We start from the raw sequence: 15,232 nt of genomic DNA on the forward strand, positions 1-15,232 counted from the left end.
GTTATTATCATTAAGGGGTTGCAAAGCTCTCTTCAGCCTGTTAGCAATTAGCAGACTGTGGCCTGGGATTTCTGAGACAGAAGATGTGGCCTTGCAAAAGCAGTTACAGCTGAGAGTGGTGTCTTTGCTGTGCTCTCTTAATGCGTAATTGACTGCTCCAGGGCAGAGAGGGAATGAGCAGACAGAAGTATCGGGGAAAAGTGTATCGTTCTGCTTTTTCTTGATCTGATCCAAGCACTTGGTTGAATCTACAGTGAGCAAGGCATGCTTGTAATTGGCCTGACTTTTCTTTGCTGGGTTTTGTTATTCCCCGAACTATTTGGAGCTCTCCAAAGTTTTGGTGTTAAGTCTAAAGGAAGGATTTCTGTATGTTATACTCAAAATGGAGTAAAAGGTCTTCAGGGCCAAAAGCCTTTGGACCTTTGTGGTGCTACCATACTGGAAACCCAAGTTAAACACTCTATCACCACTGCAAGCTTTGTCTCTGCCTTAGAAACTGGACTAGTATTTTGTGGACTAACCTTTGTGTCTGTGAAAGCAGACTTGCACTGTGGTTCAGACCTGGTAGAAGCGAAGTTCTGCTGATCTGGAAGAAATGGTTCTTTGTTCCTATTTTCTTCCACTGTTTGGATAGAGAATGTTTTATGAAAAATGACTGTGTTCCAGGTAGCTTTGTTGCAGCTGATAGCTATAGCACTGCCATGTAGCTGTATCATCTCAGTGACTGCAATAAAAGATTCAGTGGGCTTGATTCTGCTCTCCATCTGATGTGTTTATGCCAGCAGGCTTCTGTGGCTGTATTATTGTTTCTAACAGTGTCAGAACAAGAACAGAGCTTCTGGGGACAAATATAGGTAAATGGAATATTTCTTTGGAATTCAACTCATTCGTTGCTCTCCCTCACCTGTCTAAGAGCAGACTACCCTGACAAGGCTCTGAACCAACTTCCCATATTGGTCCTGTTCCAAGAAGGTCATCTGAAAAGTTGTACCACTTGGCAGCGATTTAAAAACAAATAATCAAACCTACTTGTCTCATTTCTTCAGAAGAGAGAGAAAGGGCACCAGTCTTAAAGAGAAATTTTTGAGCTGTGAATTCCAAGGAGACAGTGGCATCAACTACGGCCATGACAAAGTTGGAGGAGAATGCAGATTTAAGAATTACTCTATCCTTACTGAATAGTTGTTAGCTAAGGGTGGAGGAGAGTGGATTTTACATGGTCCCTTGGTTAGTGAGCTTGAGTGCATTATATACTGCTATTATGCATTAAATGCACCATGTACAAGACAAGATGTCTCAGTAGAGTTGAGGTCTCTAAAGTCAGATATAGTAGTGGCTGTCTTCAGCTCTGTCTTTAGTGTGAACATCTTTGCCAAAGGAGGGAACTTGTTTTAATTGACTTTTTTTTCTCTGCCAACATTTTGCTTTGGTAAAATAAGTGAAAAATCCTATTAGACAGGGGAAGGAAAAAAGAGAGGGACTTTTTGTCCCTCAGTGTGTTCTGAATATTTGAAGGATGTGATGTTTAGAAATCAGTGAAAGCTAGATGGGATTTAAATATTAAGGGGCAGGAATTTGCCTTCAGGTAAAGGATGATATTTGCATGACTCATGTTGTTAGGTGAACATTCCTGTGTATTGGTGACCTTTTACCTTGGTAGCAATGGGAAATATGTTAAGTAGGGGGCCCAGTTCTTCATCATGTTCCACCATAGGAAATGATTAGAGGGAACTCAAAAATAGTGTGTAGCATAACAAGATGCTGAACTAAATATTTTCACTGCTCAACTAAATCTCCCATTGCTTTTAATAACACACTATTTTTTTTTTTTCTTTCTTTCTTTTCCCATGAATACCATACAAGAAGAGGAAATCTTGTAACAACTGCTATGGAAGCCATGAATTTCACTGCAATTTCATTTCTATAGTTTAAATTATATGAAAGAATATGCTGATTTATCTGCTTAACCACGTCTCTCCTCTGCCTGGTATTACAATTTTCAAGGTATCCAAAGAGTAGGAATGTTTTGGTGGAGGTTTGTATGGTTTCTATAATGCAGCGATACTTGAAACATTTGTCAAGTATGTAAACAAAGTTTATTGAATTTATTCTTTCCTGTTTAAGTCTTGTACAGGCCAGGAGTCCAAAAGAGAATTAGAAAATGGTGTTCTGCATGTCTGCTAATGATGACTTAGGATTGCTGATACTTACTGAACTTGTAGTGAAAGGCTTTTTTTCCTGTTTTAAGGGGAAAAGATCTATTTTATCAAACTGTAGCCACAAGTATTCAAGATTATTTTTCTGATTGGATGTTATCTGAGCTGCCTATGACTGTATCTTTAGTGTCAGTCTTTATGTTGGTCTTTTAGCTGATGCAATATAAAGAAATCATAAACAATGGAGTATGTTTATGTAATTCAAATAAAATAGTGATGCAGATAAAAATAGCTAAGTTCCATTAACTTTTCAGACCATAATAGTGAAACACTTGTAAGTCGTAGGATACGCTTGAATGTCTGTAGTACCAATTTATCCCTCTGCTTAGTCATTCATTTCTATTTAGATCTTGGTGCTTCTGTGCAGCCTGTGATTAGATTGGCAGTTCTCATTTAAACCCTAACTCATTCAGTCTTGGTTATCAAATAGCTTAAAAGGCAAGAACAAACGCTGTTGTTTTTAAGATGTACTGATATATGATTTGCATCCTTACATGTGGTATAGGCTGGATTTACCAGAGTAAATGTTCTTTCATCTGTAGTTTTCTTTGTAGGTATTTTGTGTTTTGTTGTGTGGGTTCAGTACACAATACTTTAAATGTTATATTTGTTCCAAATTCGCTGTTGTAGCGAATCAGAGCGGAGCAGGATGAGAAAGTAGCATGTTTTGTAAAAGAGAAAAATTTTACTTTACAACTCTAGGAAGTGGAGGAACCGGTACTCCCAAAAATATCCCTACCCATCAGTACTGCATCTCTGGCTCCATTCAACTTTAGTTTTCTGACTAGCAGTACTGTGTCATCGTCACCAAGCACTGTTTCAACATCAGTGATGAACAAGGTGAATCTATGTTGTATGCTATAAATGCTTTCCTGTATGAGTCTGTATCTGCTCTTTTGCAAGTTAACTTCTGTGGTGCTCATGAAATTAACTGGTGTTAGTTCATACTGAGTTGAGTAAGTCAGAGTTGTATTGCAGTTTGGAGAGAAAAATGCAGTTTTTTGATTGTCAGTCTTAGACTTGCAAATGTCTGGTTTGGTTTTGGAACTGTGGCAGAAAATGAAGTTGCATCAGCTTCTTTTGCATTTAAGAAATCAGATGAGAAAAAGGACGAAACTCCTGCATCAAAGAGAGGCTTCTCTTTTGGTAACGTGGAGTCGGCTCCTGCCTCGCAGTTTGTTTTGGGAAGGACAGAAGAGAAACAGGATTCTGTCAGTTCTGCTCCTCCGTTACTGTTTGGGAAGAAAGTTGAGAATGAAGAGTCAAAGGCACAACCTGTCTTTTCCGTTGGGCAGCCTGAATGTACCAAAGAAGAAAGCACAGCAAAACCTATGTTCAACTTCAGCTTTGTTAAACCATCGGAGAAAGAAACTGAGCAGGCAAAGCCAACTTTTTCATTTGGGGCCCAAGCCAATACTTCAGGTAAGCAGAATATCTTTTGTCTTCAGTTGTCTAAGTCCCTCAGATGGTACCTCTGAAGTCATAAGTTACAGAATCTGTAGGAGTTGCTGGGTTCATGTACTGGAGCTTTAGAAAAAGCTTAATTACTCTGTGTAGTGTGATTTGTGTTCCAGTTGTTGACGTATAGACAATTAGTAGAATTCCTGTTTTGATTTCAGTGAGTTTTAAGACTAGGTTTAGACAAAAAATATATACATATTGTCACACATTAAGGAACCTGTATTGCATCCCACATGAGCATGGATGGTTTGTATGGTTTCTGTGCTAGCAGCATAGTTGGTGGTACAGTCTTTAGCGTGGTGACAGAGGCCTCATGCGATGGTTTTCATAGTGAAAGGGGATGTGAGGAGGTGTCTCATTCATGTGTTCTTGCAGCTGTGCTGCTGCAATTTACTGCCATGAAGGTGTGGAAATTGCTTAATAGGTACTACACAGTTTTGTGCATCTTTAACCTTCTGAAAGAGCGGGCTGAAAGATTTTAGTAACAATTGCCATGTGGAAGAATTCTGATTCTGATTTCATGACTTATCAGCCATGGTTTGCAGAACAGCGTTCATTACTCACTTCTACTAACTTTGGAAGTTATAAGGGAAGGAACAGAGAGAATAAAAGCAGCGCATGGGGTTATGGTTCTTATGATTGAGTTGAAGTTCTGGAGTTTGATTTAACCATGGAAATTTGATGAAACACCTTGTGTAAAAATGAGATTTTAACGAGCCTTCTTCAGCACAGTAGAGAGTCCCTTAAAAGTGGCATAGATGAAAAGGGTCCGTAACTTCTGGAAAAACAGCAGTGGGAAATCAAGAACAGGGTCAGGTGTAATAATGAGAGAGCAGAAGCTTAGGGAAAGCTGAAGAACTGCATACTTTAAAAGATAACTTTAAATGTAAAATTGCACTCAGTACTTTGTGACAGTTCTGTAACAGGGGGCTGTTCTCCGTGGCTCCCAAAAGCAGGTCTTGAAAGTACTGAATTACAGTGAGCTTAAGCCAAAAGAGTGAGGCTGCAGGATGATGGGCTTAGCCAGCTTTAGGGCTGTAGGCACAGGGCTGTAATTTCAGGAGAGGCTACAAAAGCAGCTGTACCACTGTGGGGTTTTTTTTTTTTGCTGTGTTATTTAGCAAACTACAGAAGTGTTGCAGGTAATGCATGTTGTTCTTCTCAGAGCATCTGAAGAATAGTTTTGTTTGAAAAGCTGAGATGTACTGGTTCATTCTGGTTCCAGTTGTTATAGCCAGTGCTTGGTGTCCGTAACTACTAAAGCCTAGAACTGTGGTGGTGTCATCATTCTTCACAATTCTCCCATTCCTTTAATTGCACATGGCAGCGATCAGTGTATTAAACCTGGATTTTATGTAATCCACAGTAGCTGGATAATAGTTGAGACATCGTCCAGCATTTCTCCTTGTACAGTGGCTGGAACAGGGTCTCTCTGTTGCGCTTGGTTTGCCGTCTTGCAGCGTTTTATGTTCTGTTCTCCCTCTCAGATCAAGGAGCAGCAAAGCCATCCTTCAGCTTCTTGAGCTCTAGTTCCTCCAGCGCAGCCGTACCTGCCACTTCAGCCAACAGCAGCAGCCTGTTTGGCAGCGTCACTTCTTCCTCCAACCCTGCACCAGTTCCCACTCCCTTTGTGTTTGGGCAAGCCAGCAACACTGTGAGCAGCACCGCTTTTGGCAATTCTGCAGAATCTACAGCATCTCAGTCATTTGGCTTCTCTCAAGAAAACAAACCCACCACCACATCTTCCACCACTGGTGCAGCAGTTAATCCATTTGTCTTCGGTTCAGGAGCCAACAGTAGCAATGCAGCAAGTTCTGGCTTTACCTTTGGAGCCACGGCCACATCGAGTTCAACAGGTACATTTAAGCAGGTGCTTTTGTTTTTGCTCTTAGATCACAAAAGTGGAGCAGGGAAAGAGTGTTTCCTGGAGAATAGATAGGGAAAATGCGTGGAAATTGAGAAAAGTAGTGAATATTTACATCCAACAATATATAAACAGTGCTAATGCTTGGGGCTCAGGTCAAGTTTTGAGGCAGTCTGGGAAATACAGTTTAGGGATCAACTGGCTGTGGTGATATTTTGTGCATTGGATAATCCTTTACTGACTTTCATTTGCATAGGAACTTGTCATTGTGAGAATGAATTTCCCTCTTCTCAGTATCAATCCAGTGCTGAAGGTTAAAAGTTAGTTATAACTTGAATTTTTCTCTCCCATACCTAAAACTCTTCGAGCGTTGTAAATAACATCAAGATTTGTACTATCCACCCTTCACAGGTGTATATTACAAACACAGTATTGATATATGCAGCTGCTGCTTTGTAAAGCATGACTTCTAATGAGCACGATAGCCAGTCCTTCATTTTCTTGGTCTTCATAATCTTCAAATCTTCATAAAAGTACTGGAATGTGGGGATACAAGAAAAGCTGTTCAGAGCAGCAGCTGTTGAGCAAGATAAACAGCATGGGAACCAAGGACACCTCTGCAAGGAGAAGAAGAGTCTCACAGCTCTGATTGGATATGTGCCTGCATGGACAGTTGAAAAGTGTTTTGTAGAATGCTTTGTTGACATATAAGGTGTTTGGGAAAGTTGTAAGGGCGGATGGGAAAGCTAGAAAATAACAACTTGTGAAGGTATATAAGGGATGTGAGAACTTGTAATAAACGATTTGGATCGTTCACATCTGAGTCCGTGTCGAGTCGCTGCACTGGAATGCTTTTTAGTCCGTCTTAACTTCTGTTTTTTTTCCTGGAAAAACAATCAGCCATTCCAAGTTACATTGCAGCAGTTGGTATTTTTGTGTTGCGTGACGTCTGCTTAAATTGCATTTAGATTAATAGCGCTATTTAGAAGGTCTCTTTTTGCTCAGCAGAAGTGTGTATGTTTGAAGTCACAGCTCAGTCCTGTATTTTTTTCTCATTATTTCTGCTGGCCATGCAGAACCAAAGCAGCTAATTGAATGAGCTTGTTTGCTATTATATGGAGAGACAGAATTATTCTGGTAGCTCAGTTAGGTCCCTGCAAGCCTGATGTGGTCTCCAGAAATTGATAATTGTAAACATTTGGATGAGGAAGGGGAGCAGTTGCTTATGAGAGGAAAGATTGGCGTTCTCCTCATTCTAATAGATCAGGAGCTGTGTTTTGAACGCTTAAAATAATACAAATAAGTGAGTGAGTGTTCTTTACCCGTGGTATAAATAAGTCTTAGGAATACAAATCAGCTTGTGCTATTTGTGGGAGCCTGCTTCTAGAGCATGAATGGCTAACAGTAATTTGAGTCTAGACAACCCGTGTTTGAGGTGTGCGTTGTCTGACTCCTTTAAGTATGCTGTTTTTCATGTAACTTACAAGAAAAGGTAGGATTCCTATCATGAATGAGGTGCTGTTTGTTGTTTTACCTACTTGGCTGCAAACATAAAGCTCTGTAACAAACAAAACAACTCAGCACATACTGAAATTTCTCTTCTTTTCCTTTAGGGTCGTCCTCTACATTTGTCTTTGGGTCTGGGTCTTCAGCGCCTGCTGCTGGACCAGCATTTGGTGCCAGTCAGCTACCAGCTTCACGAGTAACCCAGAAGTATTTACTTTTGGTGCAAATCCTCCTGCACCGGCAGCATCGGTACAACCTTCTGGCTCTTCAGGATTTTCATTCAGCCAGCCTGCAACGTTTACAGTGGGGTAAGAGACCAAATCAGATTTTCACTTGAGCTTTTGGTACTATCTGTGGAGCGCAGGCAGCCTCTACTGATGTTAAATTGTGAGGTGCTCAGATGTACTTCAGAATTTATGTCTAAGGACAGCATCTCTCCTCGCTCTGTTAGTGTGACTGGCTAAGTAGGCAACGATGGCTTTATAGCAGCACAGCTCTCAGAAATATCATGCAGCCATGAGAAGTGTTCTTGAAAAATAAGATCTGAATTGAGCTGTTACGCTGCTGCTTACCTGCTGAATGAGAGAGATTTCATTGCTTTTGGTTTCTGGAACTCTCTTCCCATTCATCATACGTTGTCTGTTGCCAGCTGCTGAGCAGTGAGCAGCCAGATGATAAAACAGTTGTTCTGGAATATCTGCTCAGTGCTGCTACTGAACTGTCAGCTAACAGTAGGGAACGTCAGCTGGGTTTAGACCGTCGTGAGACAGGTTAGTTTTACCCTACTGATGATGTGTCGTTGCACTAACTCTGCGTGGTCCTAACTCTGTGCTACCGGTTTCTATTCATAGGACTAATGGAAAAAATATTTTCTCTGCCTCTGGATCTTCAGTTCCCGGTCGGAAGATAAAGACTGCAATTAGACATAAAAAGTAATCGGCAGATTGGTAAAGCAACTTTCAAAGCAGCTGCTGCCCTGCATTGTTCAGTTGTTGGGATTGTACCTTGTGCTGGGTTAGCTGAAGTCAGATCTGCCTAAAGAAATATAAAACTTTGCTGCCCTTTCCTTTTCACTCTGGTGTAGTTCAATTTGTAACAAGTAGAGTTGGCAACAGCGCCGTTCTCAAGCGAAACTATTTTAGAATCCAGCAAGTTACTTCTTTCACTGACTTGGCATGGTTCGGCTATAGAGATGAATATAGCCCGCACAGTGAATGGCTTGTGCAATACCTCTTCATCTGCACCACTATGTGAGCTCATCCTGTGCAGCAGGAGGAGAACAGATGGGAGCTGGAGGTGCTGCAGGCCCAGCTGGAGGGCGAGCGGCTCCACTGCCAGGAGCTGCAGCGCCGCTGGGCTGCCGAGAGATGTGAACTGCAGAAGGCGGCAGAGCGGGAGCGGCAGCTGCTGACCGACCAACTGTGCTGTGCCTGGGAGAAGCAGCAGGCCCAGGAAGAGCAGCAGCTGAAGGAGTGGGAGCAGCGGCAGCGGGCGACGGGGACCCGTCAGCTGCTGCTCTGGAAGGAGGCCGAGCTGCGCGCGACAAAGGAGCTGCTGCAGCGTGATTGCGATGCAGCCCTGCGCCAGGCTCGGGAGCTGCAGCAGCAGCTGGCCAAGGTGCTAAGGAACCCCCCCAGCAGCGAGGCGGCCCATGCCCAGCTGCAGGACGTCCTCAGCAAGCTGCGCTGGGAGACGGATGGTGAGCAGCCCGCCTGCATCCGCCACCTCCAGCGTCAGCTGGAGCTGGAGAGGAGGCTCTTCACCTATTACATCGTGGGGAGCTGGGCAGATGTGCTCTGTAACGCAATGTCCTGCTCCCAAGAAAAAGAGGGAGCTCTGCACTGCCAACGTGCAGAGCAGGGCTCCAGTCGACTTGCCATGAAGGACGCTCACGTCCAGGTACGATGACACACTGAGAGAGTGGGGATTGTTCAGCCTGGGGAGGGGAGGCTCTGGAGAAACCACAGAGCGGCCCTCCAGTGCCTGAAGGAGACCTGGGGAAAGCTGGAGATGTACTGGTTGTAAGGGAGGGTAGTGATACAACAAAGGACAATGCCCTGAAAGTAGAAGAGGGGAGATCTGGATGAGATATAAGAAGACAGGACACCATGAGGGGGCAGAGGCGCTGGCACAGGCTGCCCAGAGAGGCTGTGGTTGCCACACGCCTGGCAGTGCCCCAGGCCAGGCTGGACGCACCTTTGGGCAACCTGACCTAGTGGAAGTTGTCCCTGCCCTTGGCATGGGCTTGGAACGGGAGAGTCTTGAAGGCCCCTTCCAACACAAACCATTCTGTTATTCTATGATTTTCTGGTTCTAGGTGCCAGAGACAGCCAAGGAAGACCTGGGGCTCCCGGGCAGCCGGCCCTCTCCCCGCCGGGACCCGGCACGGCCCCCCACCTGCCCTGCGCAGCGGGAGGAGAAGAGGCAGGAGCTGAAGGCACTGCAGGCCCAGCTGGAGGGCGAGCGGCTCCGCTCCCAGGAGCTGCAGCGCCGCTGCGCTGCTGAGAGACGTGAGCGGCAGGAGGCGGCAGAGCGGGAGCGGCAGCTGCTGGCCGACAAACTGCGCTCCAAGTGGGAGCGGGTGCGGGTGTCAAAGCTGCAGCGCCTGCGGGAGCAGAGCCTGAGGCAGTGGCAAGCAGAGATCTGCCAACTGCTGCAGGAGAAGGAGGCCCAGCTGCACCAGATGCAGGAGCTGCTGCAGAAGCGGCGCAACGACACCATCCGCCAGGCATGGCATCTGCAGCGGCAGCTGGCGGAGGCGCTGCTGAGGTGCGACAGCAGCAGAGCGGACCGCAGAATGCAGCAGGAAGTCCAGCGGCAGCTCTGCTGGAAGTCCCATGCAGAGCAGGCCGTGGAGAGCAAGCGCCTCCAGTGTGAGCTGCAAAAGCAGAGAAGACGCTTCCTGCAGTACATCCTGGAGCACGTGGAGGGGCAGCCACGCGTCTTCTTCAACAGGGCCAGGGCCTGCCATCGGGCTGTAGCAGAGGTGGGTGTTCAGGCTACAGAACAACAAGAGGCCTGCCCACCTGAGCGCAGGGAGCAGCAGGAGCAGAACACCCATCTCCTGAGTAAGCTGAAGGAGCTGCAGAGACGGTGCAGCCTCCTTGAAGAGAAGAGCAGAAGCTCTCAGCAGATGTGGGAGGAGGTGGAGTGGCTCAAGGACAAGATGCGTACGCTCTGCCTCCGTACCCAGCAGCTGCTGGAAATGCTCCGGCAGCTCAAGGAGGCCTCTTCTGCATCCAAAGAGGCCACAGAGAAGGCAGAGGGCGTCAACCAGCTGCAGGGACAGCATGTGGAAAAGGAGGCTGCAGAGCAACAAGAGGCCTGCCCACCTGAGCACAGAGAGCAGCAGGAGCAGAACACCCATCTGCTGAGTAAGCTGAAGGAGCTGCATAGACAGTGCAGCCTCCTTGGAGAGAAGTGCTGCCTGCTGAGGAGCAGAAGCTCTCAGCAGATGTGGGAGGAGGTGGAGTGGCTCAAGGACAAGACGCGTACGCTCTGCCTCCGTACACAGCAGCTGTTGGAAAGAGTCCGGCAGCTCAAGGAGACCTCTTCTGCATCCAAAGAGGCCACAGAGAAGGCAGAGAAGGTCAACCAGCTGCAGGGACAGCATGTGGAAAAGGAGAATGAGACGGCCAAGGAAGACCCGGGGTTCCCAGGCAGCACCAGCAGCAAGCTGCTGGAGCAGTGCAGCTACCTCCAACAAGCCCTGAGGAACCTGGAGAGGCACTGCCAGGCCCTGAAGGCCCAGAACCACCTGCTGAGAGAGGGACGCTCTCCAGAAGCGTGCCAGAAGCTGCAGAGTCTCCAGCAGGCTGACATCAAGCTTGGAGCGCTCAGCAAGCGTCTGGAGGAAAAATGCACACAGCTCCAGGAGATGGGGAAGAAGCTGAGGCCGCACAGAAATCCCAAAGAGGAATGCCCCAATCCCCAGGAAAAGCCAGGGGAGTCAAAAGTGTGGCCAGTGGCAGTCTGCATCTACATTTTCGCAGACCATCACCTCCAAAATGAAGACTCTTAGCTCGTCACAGCTACAAAATCCTTATGAGGGTCCTAATGAGGACCCAGAAAACGAGCTTCCACTGACAGCTGGACAATACGTTTACATCTGTGGAGACATGGATGAGGATGGCTGGTTTCTGGGAGAGCTGACGGATGGCACAAGAGGACTGGTCCCTTCCAATCTGGTGGAAGAAGTTTCAGACGATGACCTGGATATCACCGTGCTTCCAGGGCTTCGTGATCTCCTGCTGGATACCGATGATGAAGAGAGACCAGGAAGCAGGAGCAGGGGCAGAAAGTGGTCACCATCCAGAAATCTGTGTCCGTGTGTTGGCTCAGCCTGGGGGACGCCGAGATTCCTCTCCATAAGACAGCAACATCCCATCAAGATTCCACCTTTCTGGATGAAGGCTACCTCATGCTCCACTTGATGTTCAAGTGGAGTGTGGTCCATCAGCAGGAAGGCCTTAAAAATTCATCCCTTGTAAGACTGAGAATTTATTACATTGGACTGGACTAAAACAACAAAAAACACCAAAAACACCAAAACAACTTAAAAAAATTTATATATTATATGTTATTTATATATTATCTATATTATAATATATGATATTATAATATATATATTATAATATATATAATATACATTATATACATAATATATATAATATAATAAATACAATGATAAATAATATTATATATATTATAATATTAAAAAAATACTAATAAAAATAACCAAACCCAAAAAGTGTGTCCAGTCTTCTTGTTTTTAGACAGTCTGCTTTTGTAAAGGTACAAGGAAAGGTAGAGGCTGAGGAAAGCCTCCAAAGTCTTTCTCAAGCGCTCTACCTACAAGTATTAGAATGAAGAGAGAAAGGAATCATCACTGCTTGCCTCTGTTCTTTGGGACACCTTAAGCACCTTGGAAGGCCGCACTTCCTGAGCCCTACAGACAGTCTGTCCCAAAGCAGCTGTTTGATCATTTCCATTGGGTGACAATGCATAGCGCTTGCATCGTCTGCAGGCACGGACTCAGATGCAAATCCACATCCTTAACTGTAGGTCCGTACATCCTTTATATACATGCTCCAGCTCCCCCTTGAAATTTTCTTTCTGTCCCTACATGTCAGCATAGCACTTAGCAAGTCTCCTTCACGTCTAGACACCAACTGCCCATACAAGTGCGTGTGATAATGCACGCGGCTGCCGCCAGCACTCTGTGTAAAGAGAAACTGTCAGAGAGCTGCACATCAGGGTGGGGTTTCTTGGTCTCAGCCTCTGCTTGCTTTTCTGGCTGGCTGTGAGGGACGCTCACGACCAGGTGAGATGGCACACAGAGGGCGTGGATCTCTGGGAGATAGGAGAGTTACATTCCTTGGAGCCAGATGTGCATTCTTCATTCTCAAGTGTTGAAATCTCTTCTGGTGACAAAGCTGGTGAGACTCAGACAGAGGGATGCCGGTGGATGAGAAGGCCAAAAAGACAGCAAGAGCTGTAACAGTACCTGTGGGAGATGCTGATGAGCATGGACTTGATCAGCCTGGTTCTCCAAGGAAGGTTTTGGAGAAGGCAAGGGGCAAGAGATGGGAGCGCAGGGAGACAGAGAGATGCTCTCAGCCAGCATTTGTGTGCCGGGGACAGAAAAGCCACTGGCACTGGAGTTTCTTGCTTGCTTGCAGGAGACTCGAGCTTTGTGGATGTGGCCGTGTATTTCAGCAGGGAGGAGCAGGCGCAGTGAGTGCTCTGCCGAGATGTCATGCCGTAGACATATGATTCTATGGCCCTGCTGGCAGAGGGCTTTGCTGCCTTTCCTCCTCATGAAGGCATCTTGGGCACTGCAGAGTGAGCCTGCACAAGCAGCAAAATAAGTGCAGTGCATTTCCTTCCTGATGAATGCAACAGCAACTACAAAAGAAACACGAATGAGTGTGAGTATCAGAAGAGATTAATGTGCTCTGGACTCTGAGGAAAGACCCACAGTCACCGCTGGCAAGCAGGTGTCAGTCAGCCTTTCAATGAGGTCAGGGAGGGATGAAACAAGGCTCCAAGTATTTGTTGCACAGTTGAGTTGCTTCCTGCAGTGCTTCACAGCACAACGTGTTTTTATAAAGATGAATGCCTGGGAAACGGAAAGACTACTTTCATACATCTTGTCTGTGTTAGTTGACTGCAGTTCCAACCAGCTGGACATACAGGGTCTGGCAAATGACACCTGGAAGGAGGTACAGGCAGGAGGCCCAGCACCCTGCAACCTCCAGGTGAGGGAGAGCAGGCAACGATTCCTTTGGGACCTGCAGGTTCACTGTGTGCAGCATTACATGCAGGAGCATCTGAGTATAGAGATGATGGCAGAGGTACAGAGCTAAGCATCACAGAGAGGGAGAGTTGCTCATTGTTGGAAGTAACCGCGGGAGACGAGTCTCATGCTATCATGATCAACAGGTCTCGTTTATTAGGTGTAACAGCATCTCATTTATACAGTCAGTAATAAGCTCATGCATATTGCAAAAGTAAAGCTCAGGATTGGTGGGTTACATATTACTTCATCTGACCTTTGTGGTTAGCCATATAGTTACTTTTTCTATGTCTATACATTGCTACACATCTTGTTTTTCCCTTAGGCTGTCCTTGCCTCTAGATACATATTCTGTCTTTAGATACATATCCTGTCTTTCACATCCTGATTTCTCCTCAGCTGGTGCCTTCAATCACGTACCTTCTCTTACAATTTAACTAACGGAGTTTCATCATGTCCTTTCTCACAAAGCCATTCTGCATAAACACTCTCCACAGCTCATCTTGTTTCCCATGGTGAGACAGGAACTAGGAGCCACGAGGAAAATGTGGCCGCATTCTGCTTTCCTCTTCTGTCCCACACCAGCCCCGTCAGAGGGGAGGAACAGCCACGCTTCCACTGAGACGTTCCTCTTCATGCACAAATGAGCGTGCACGGAGCTGTGGGCAGTGCTGGGGCTGCACACACGTGGGTGTGCACAGGTGTGTCCATGCACTGCAGAGATTTGTGCACGCATGTGGGAGGGTGTGCAAGGACGAGGTGGTGTGTGTGTGTGTGTGTGTGTGTGTGTGTGTGTGTGCAGGGATGGGGTGGTACGTGTGTGTGTGTGTGTGTGCAGGGATGGGGTGGTACATGTGTGTGTGTGTGTGCAAGGATGGGGTGATACATGTGTGTGTGTGTGTGTGTGTGTGTGTGTGCAGGGATGGGGTGGTACATGTGTGTGTGTGTGTGTGTGTGCAAGGATGGGGTGGTACGTGTGTGTGTGTGTGTGTGTGTGTGTGTGCAGGGATGGGGTGGTACGTGTGTGTGTGTGTGTGTGTGTGTGTGTGTGCAGGGATGGGGTGGTGGCCATTTGCACGAGCACAGAGGTGTGCAAAGCGGTGGGCGATTGCTCCGTTGAAGCAAGAAGCAAGCGTGACAGTGCTCCAGTTGTAAGGAAGTGCATTGCTGGAACAGGGCAGAGCTGAGCCTGCAACTGCAGCCTCCTTTGCACAGCCCAGCTCTCAGAGGGTGAGACAGTTGTGCTTCCTGAGCAGCTCAGGGACGTTGTGGACAGAAGCAGCCGAGTCCAAAGTTCCTGGTGTGAAGTGCTCCGAACATCGGGCTCTCTGGGCGAGCTCCCGGCTGACAGCACTGCTCCCCTCTGCCCTCGCCCGGGCCTGCTGGGAGCTGCAGGGCCTGCTGGGAGCTGCAGGCCCCGCAGGAACTACCACTCCCAGGATGCTGTGCGGCAGCACCGGGCGCCGCCATGACAGTGCTGTGTGCAGTGCTGTGCAGGGCTGGGCCTGTGGGCTCAGGGCACCGGGTGCTCCTTCCCTGAGCCTGCCAGGAGGTAAGGCACCGTGAGGGTGGTTTGGGGGAGACCAAAAGACGTAGAGAGGACGTAGGTGGGACATGGAGGTGAGATAGATGGGGCATGAACTGGATCTAGAGAGAGGGGTGAGAAGGCAAGGTGGATATCCGACAGGTGGGGACAGGGGCCTGTACAGGTCAAGGGCCAAGTCCAGCTCTGCAAGCACAGCAACATGTCGGGGACGCCGGGCTGCGGCTGGGGATGGAGCAGAGCAAGATGGAGAAAGGGGGGAACATTCAGGGAGCGAAGAAATCTCCAAGTGGGGCTTTCTCCATAGCTCAGCCTGCAGCGCAGCCACACGACCTAGGCAGGCC

The 15,232-nt window shown here is 47.1% G+C and overlaps 1 protein-coding gene across 3 annotated transcripts in view; it reads left to right on the forward strand.

The window, feature by feature from the left end:
- The window catches only part of LOC146752465 (uncharacterized), a 126,132-nt gene extending 113,836 nt beyond the window's left edge, over nucleotides 1-12,296 (forward strand). For all 3 annotated transcript variants that reach the window (XM_085531815.1, XM_085531816.1, XM_085531817.1), the window contains exons 5-9: nucleotides 3,308-3,638; nucleotides 5,165-5,533; nucleotides 7,155-7,355; nucleotides 7,899-8,946; nucleotides 9,365-12,296. In XM_085531815.1, the coding sequence (XP_085387941.1) occupies nucleotides 8,854-8,946; nucleotides 9,365-11,068 (1,797 nt within the window). In that variant the 5' untranslated portion in view covers nucleotides 3,308-3,638; nucleotides 5,165-5,533; nucleotides 7,155-7,355; nucleotides 7,899-8,853 and the 3' untranslated portion in view covers nucleotides 11,069-12,296. The remainder of the gene's footprint in view (nucleotides 1-3,307; nucleotides 3,639-5,164; nucleotides 5,534-7,154; nucleotides 7,356-7,898; nucleotides 8,947-9,364) is intronic.
- Nucleotides 12,297-15,232: the final 2,936 nt, after the last annotated feature.

The sequence above is a fragment of the Coturnix japonica genome, unplaced genomic scaffold, assembly GCF_054131305.1.
Source record: "Coturnix japonica strain WE unplaced genomic scaffold, WE-NBRP24 Scf045, whole genome shotgun sequence".
Classification (NCBI taxonomy): Eukaryota; Metazoa; Chordata; class Aves; order Galliformes; family Phasianidae; genus Coturnix; species Coturnix japonica.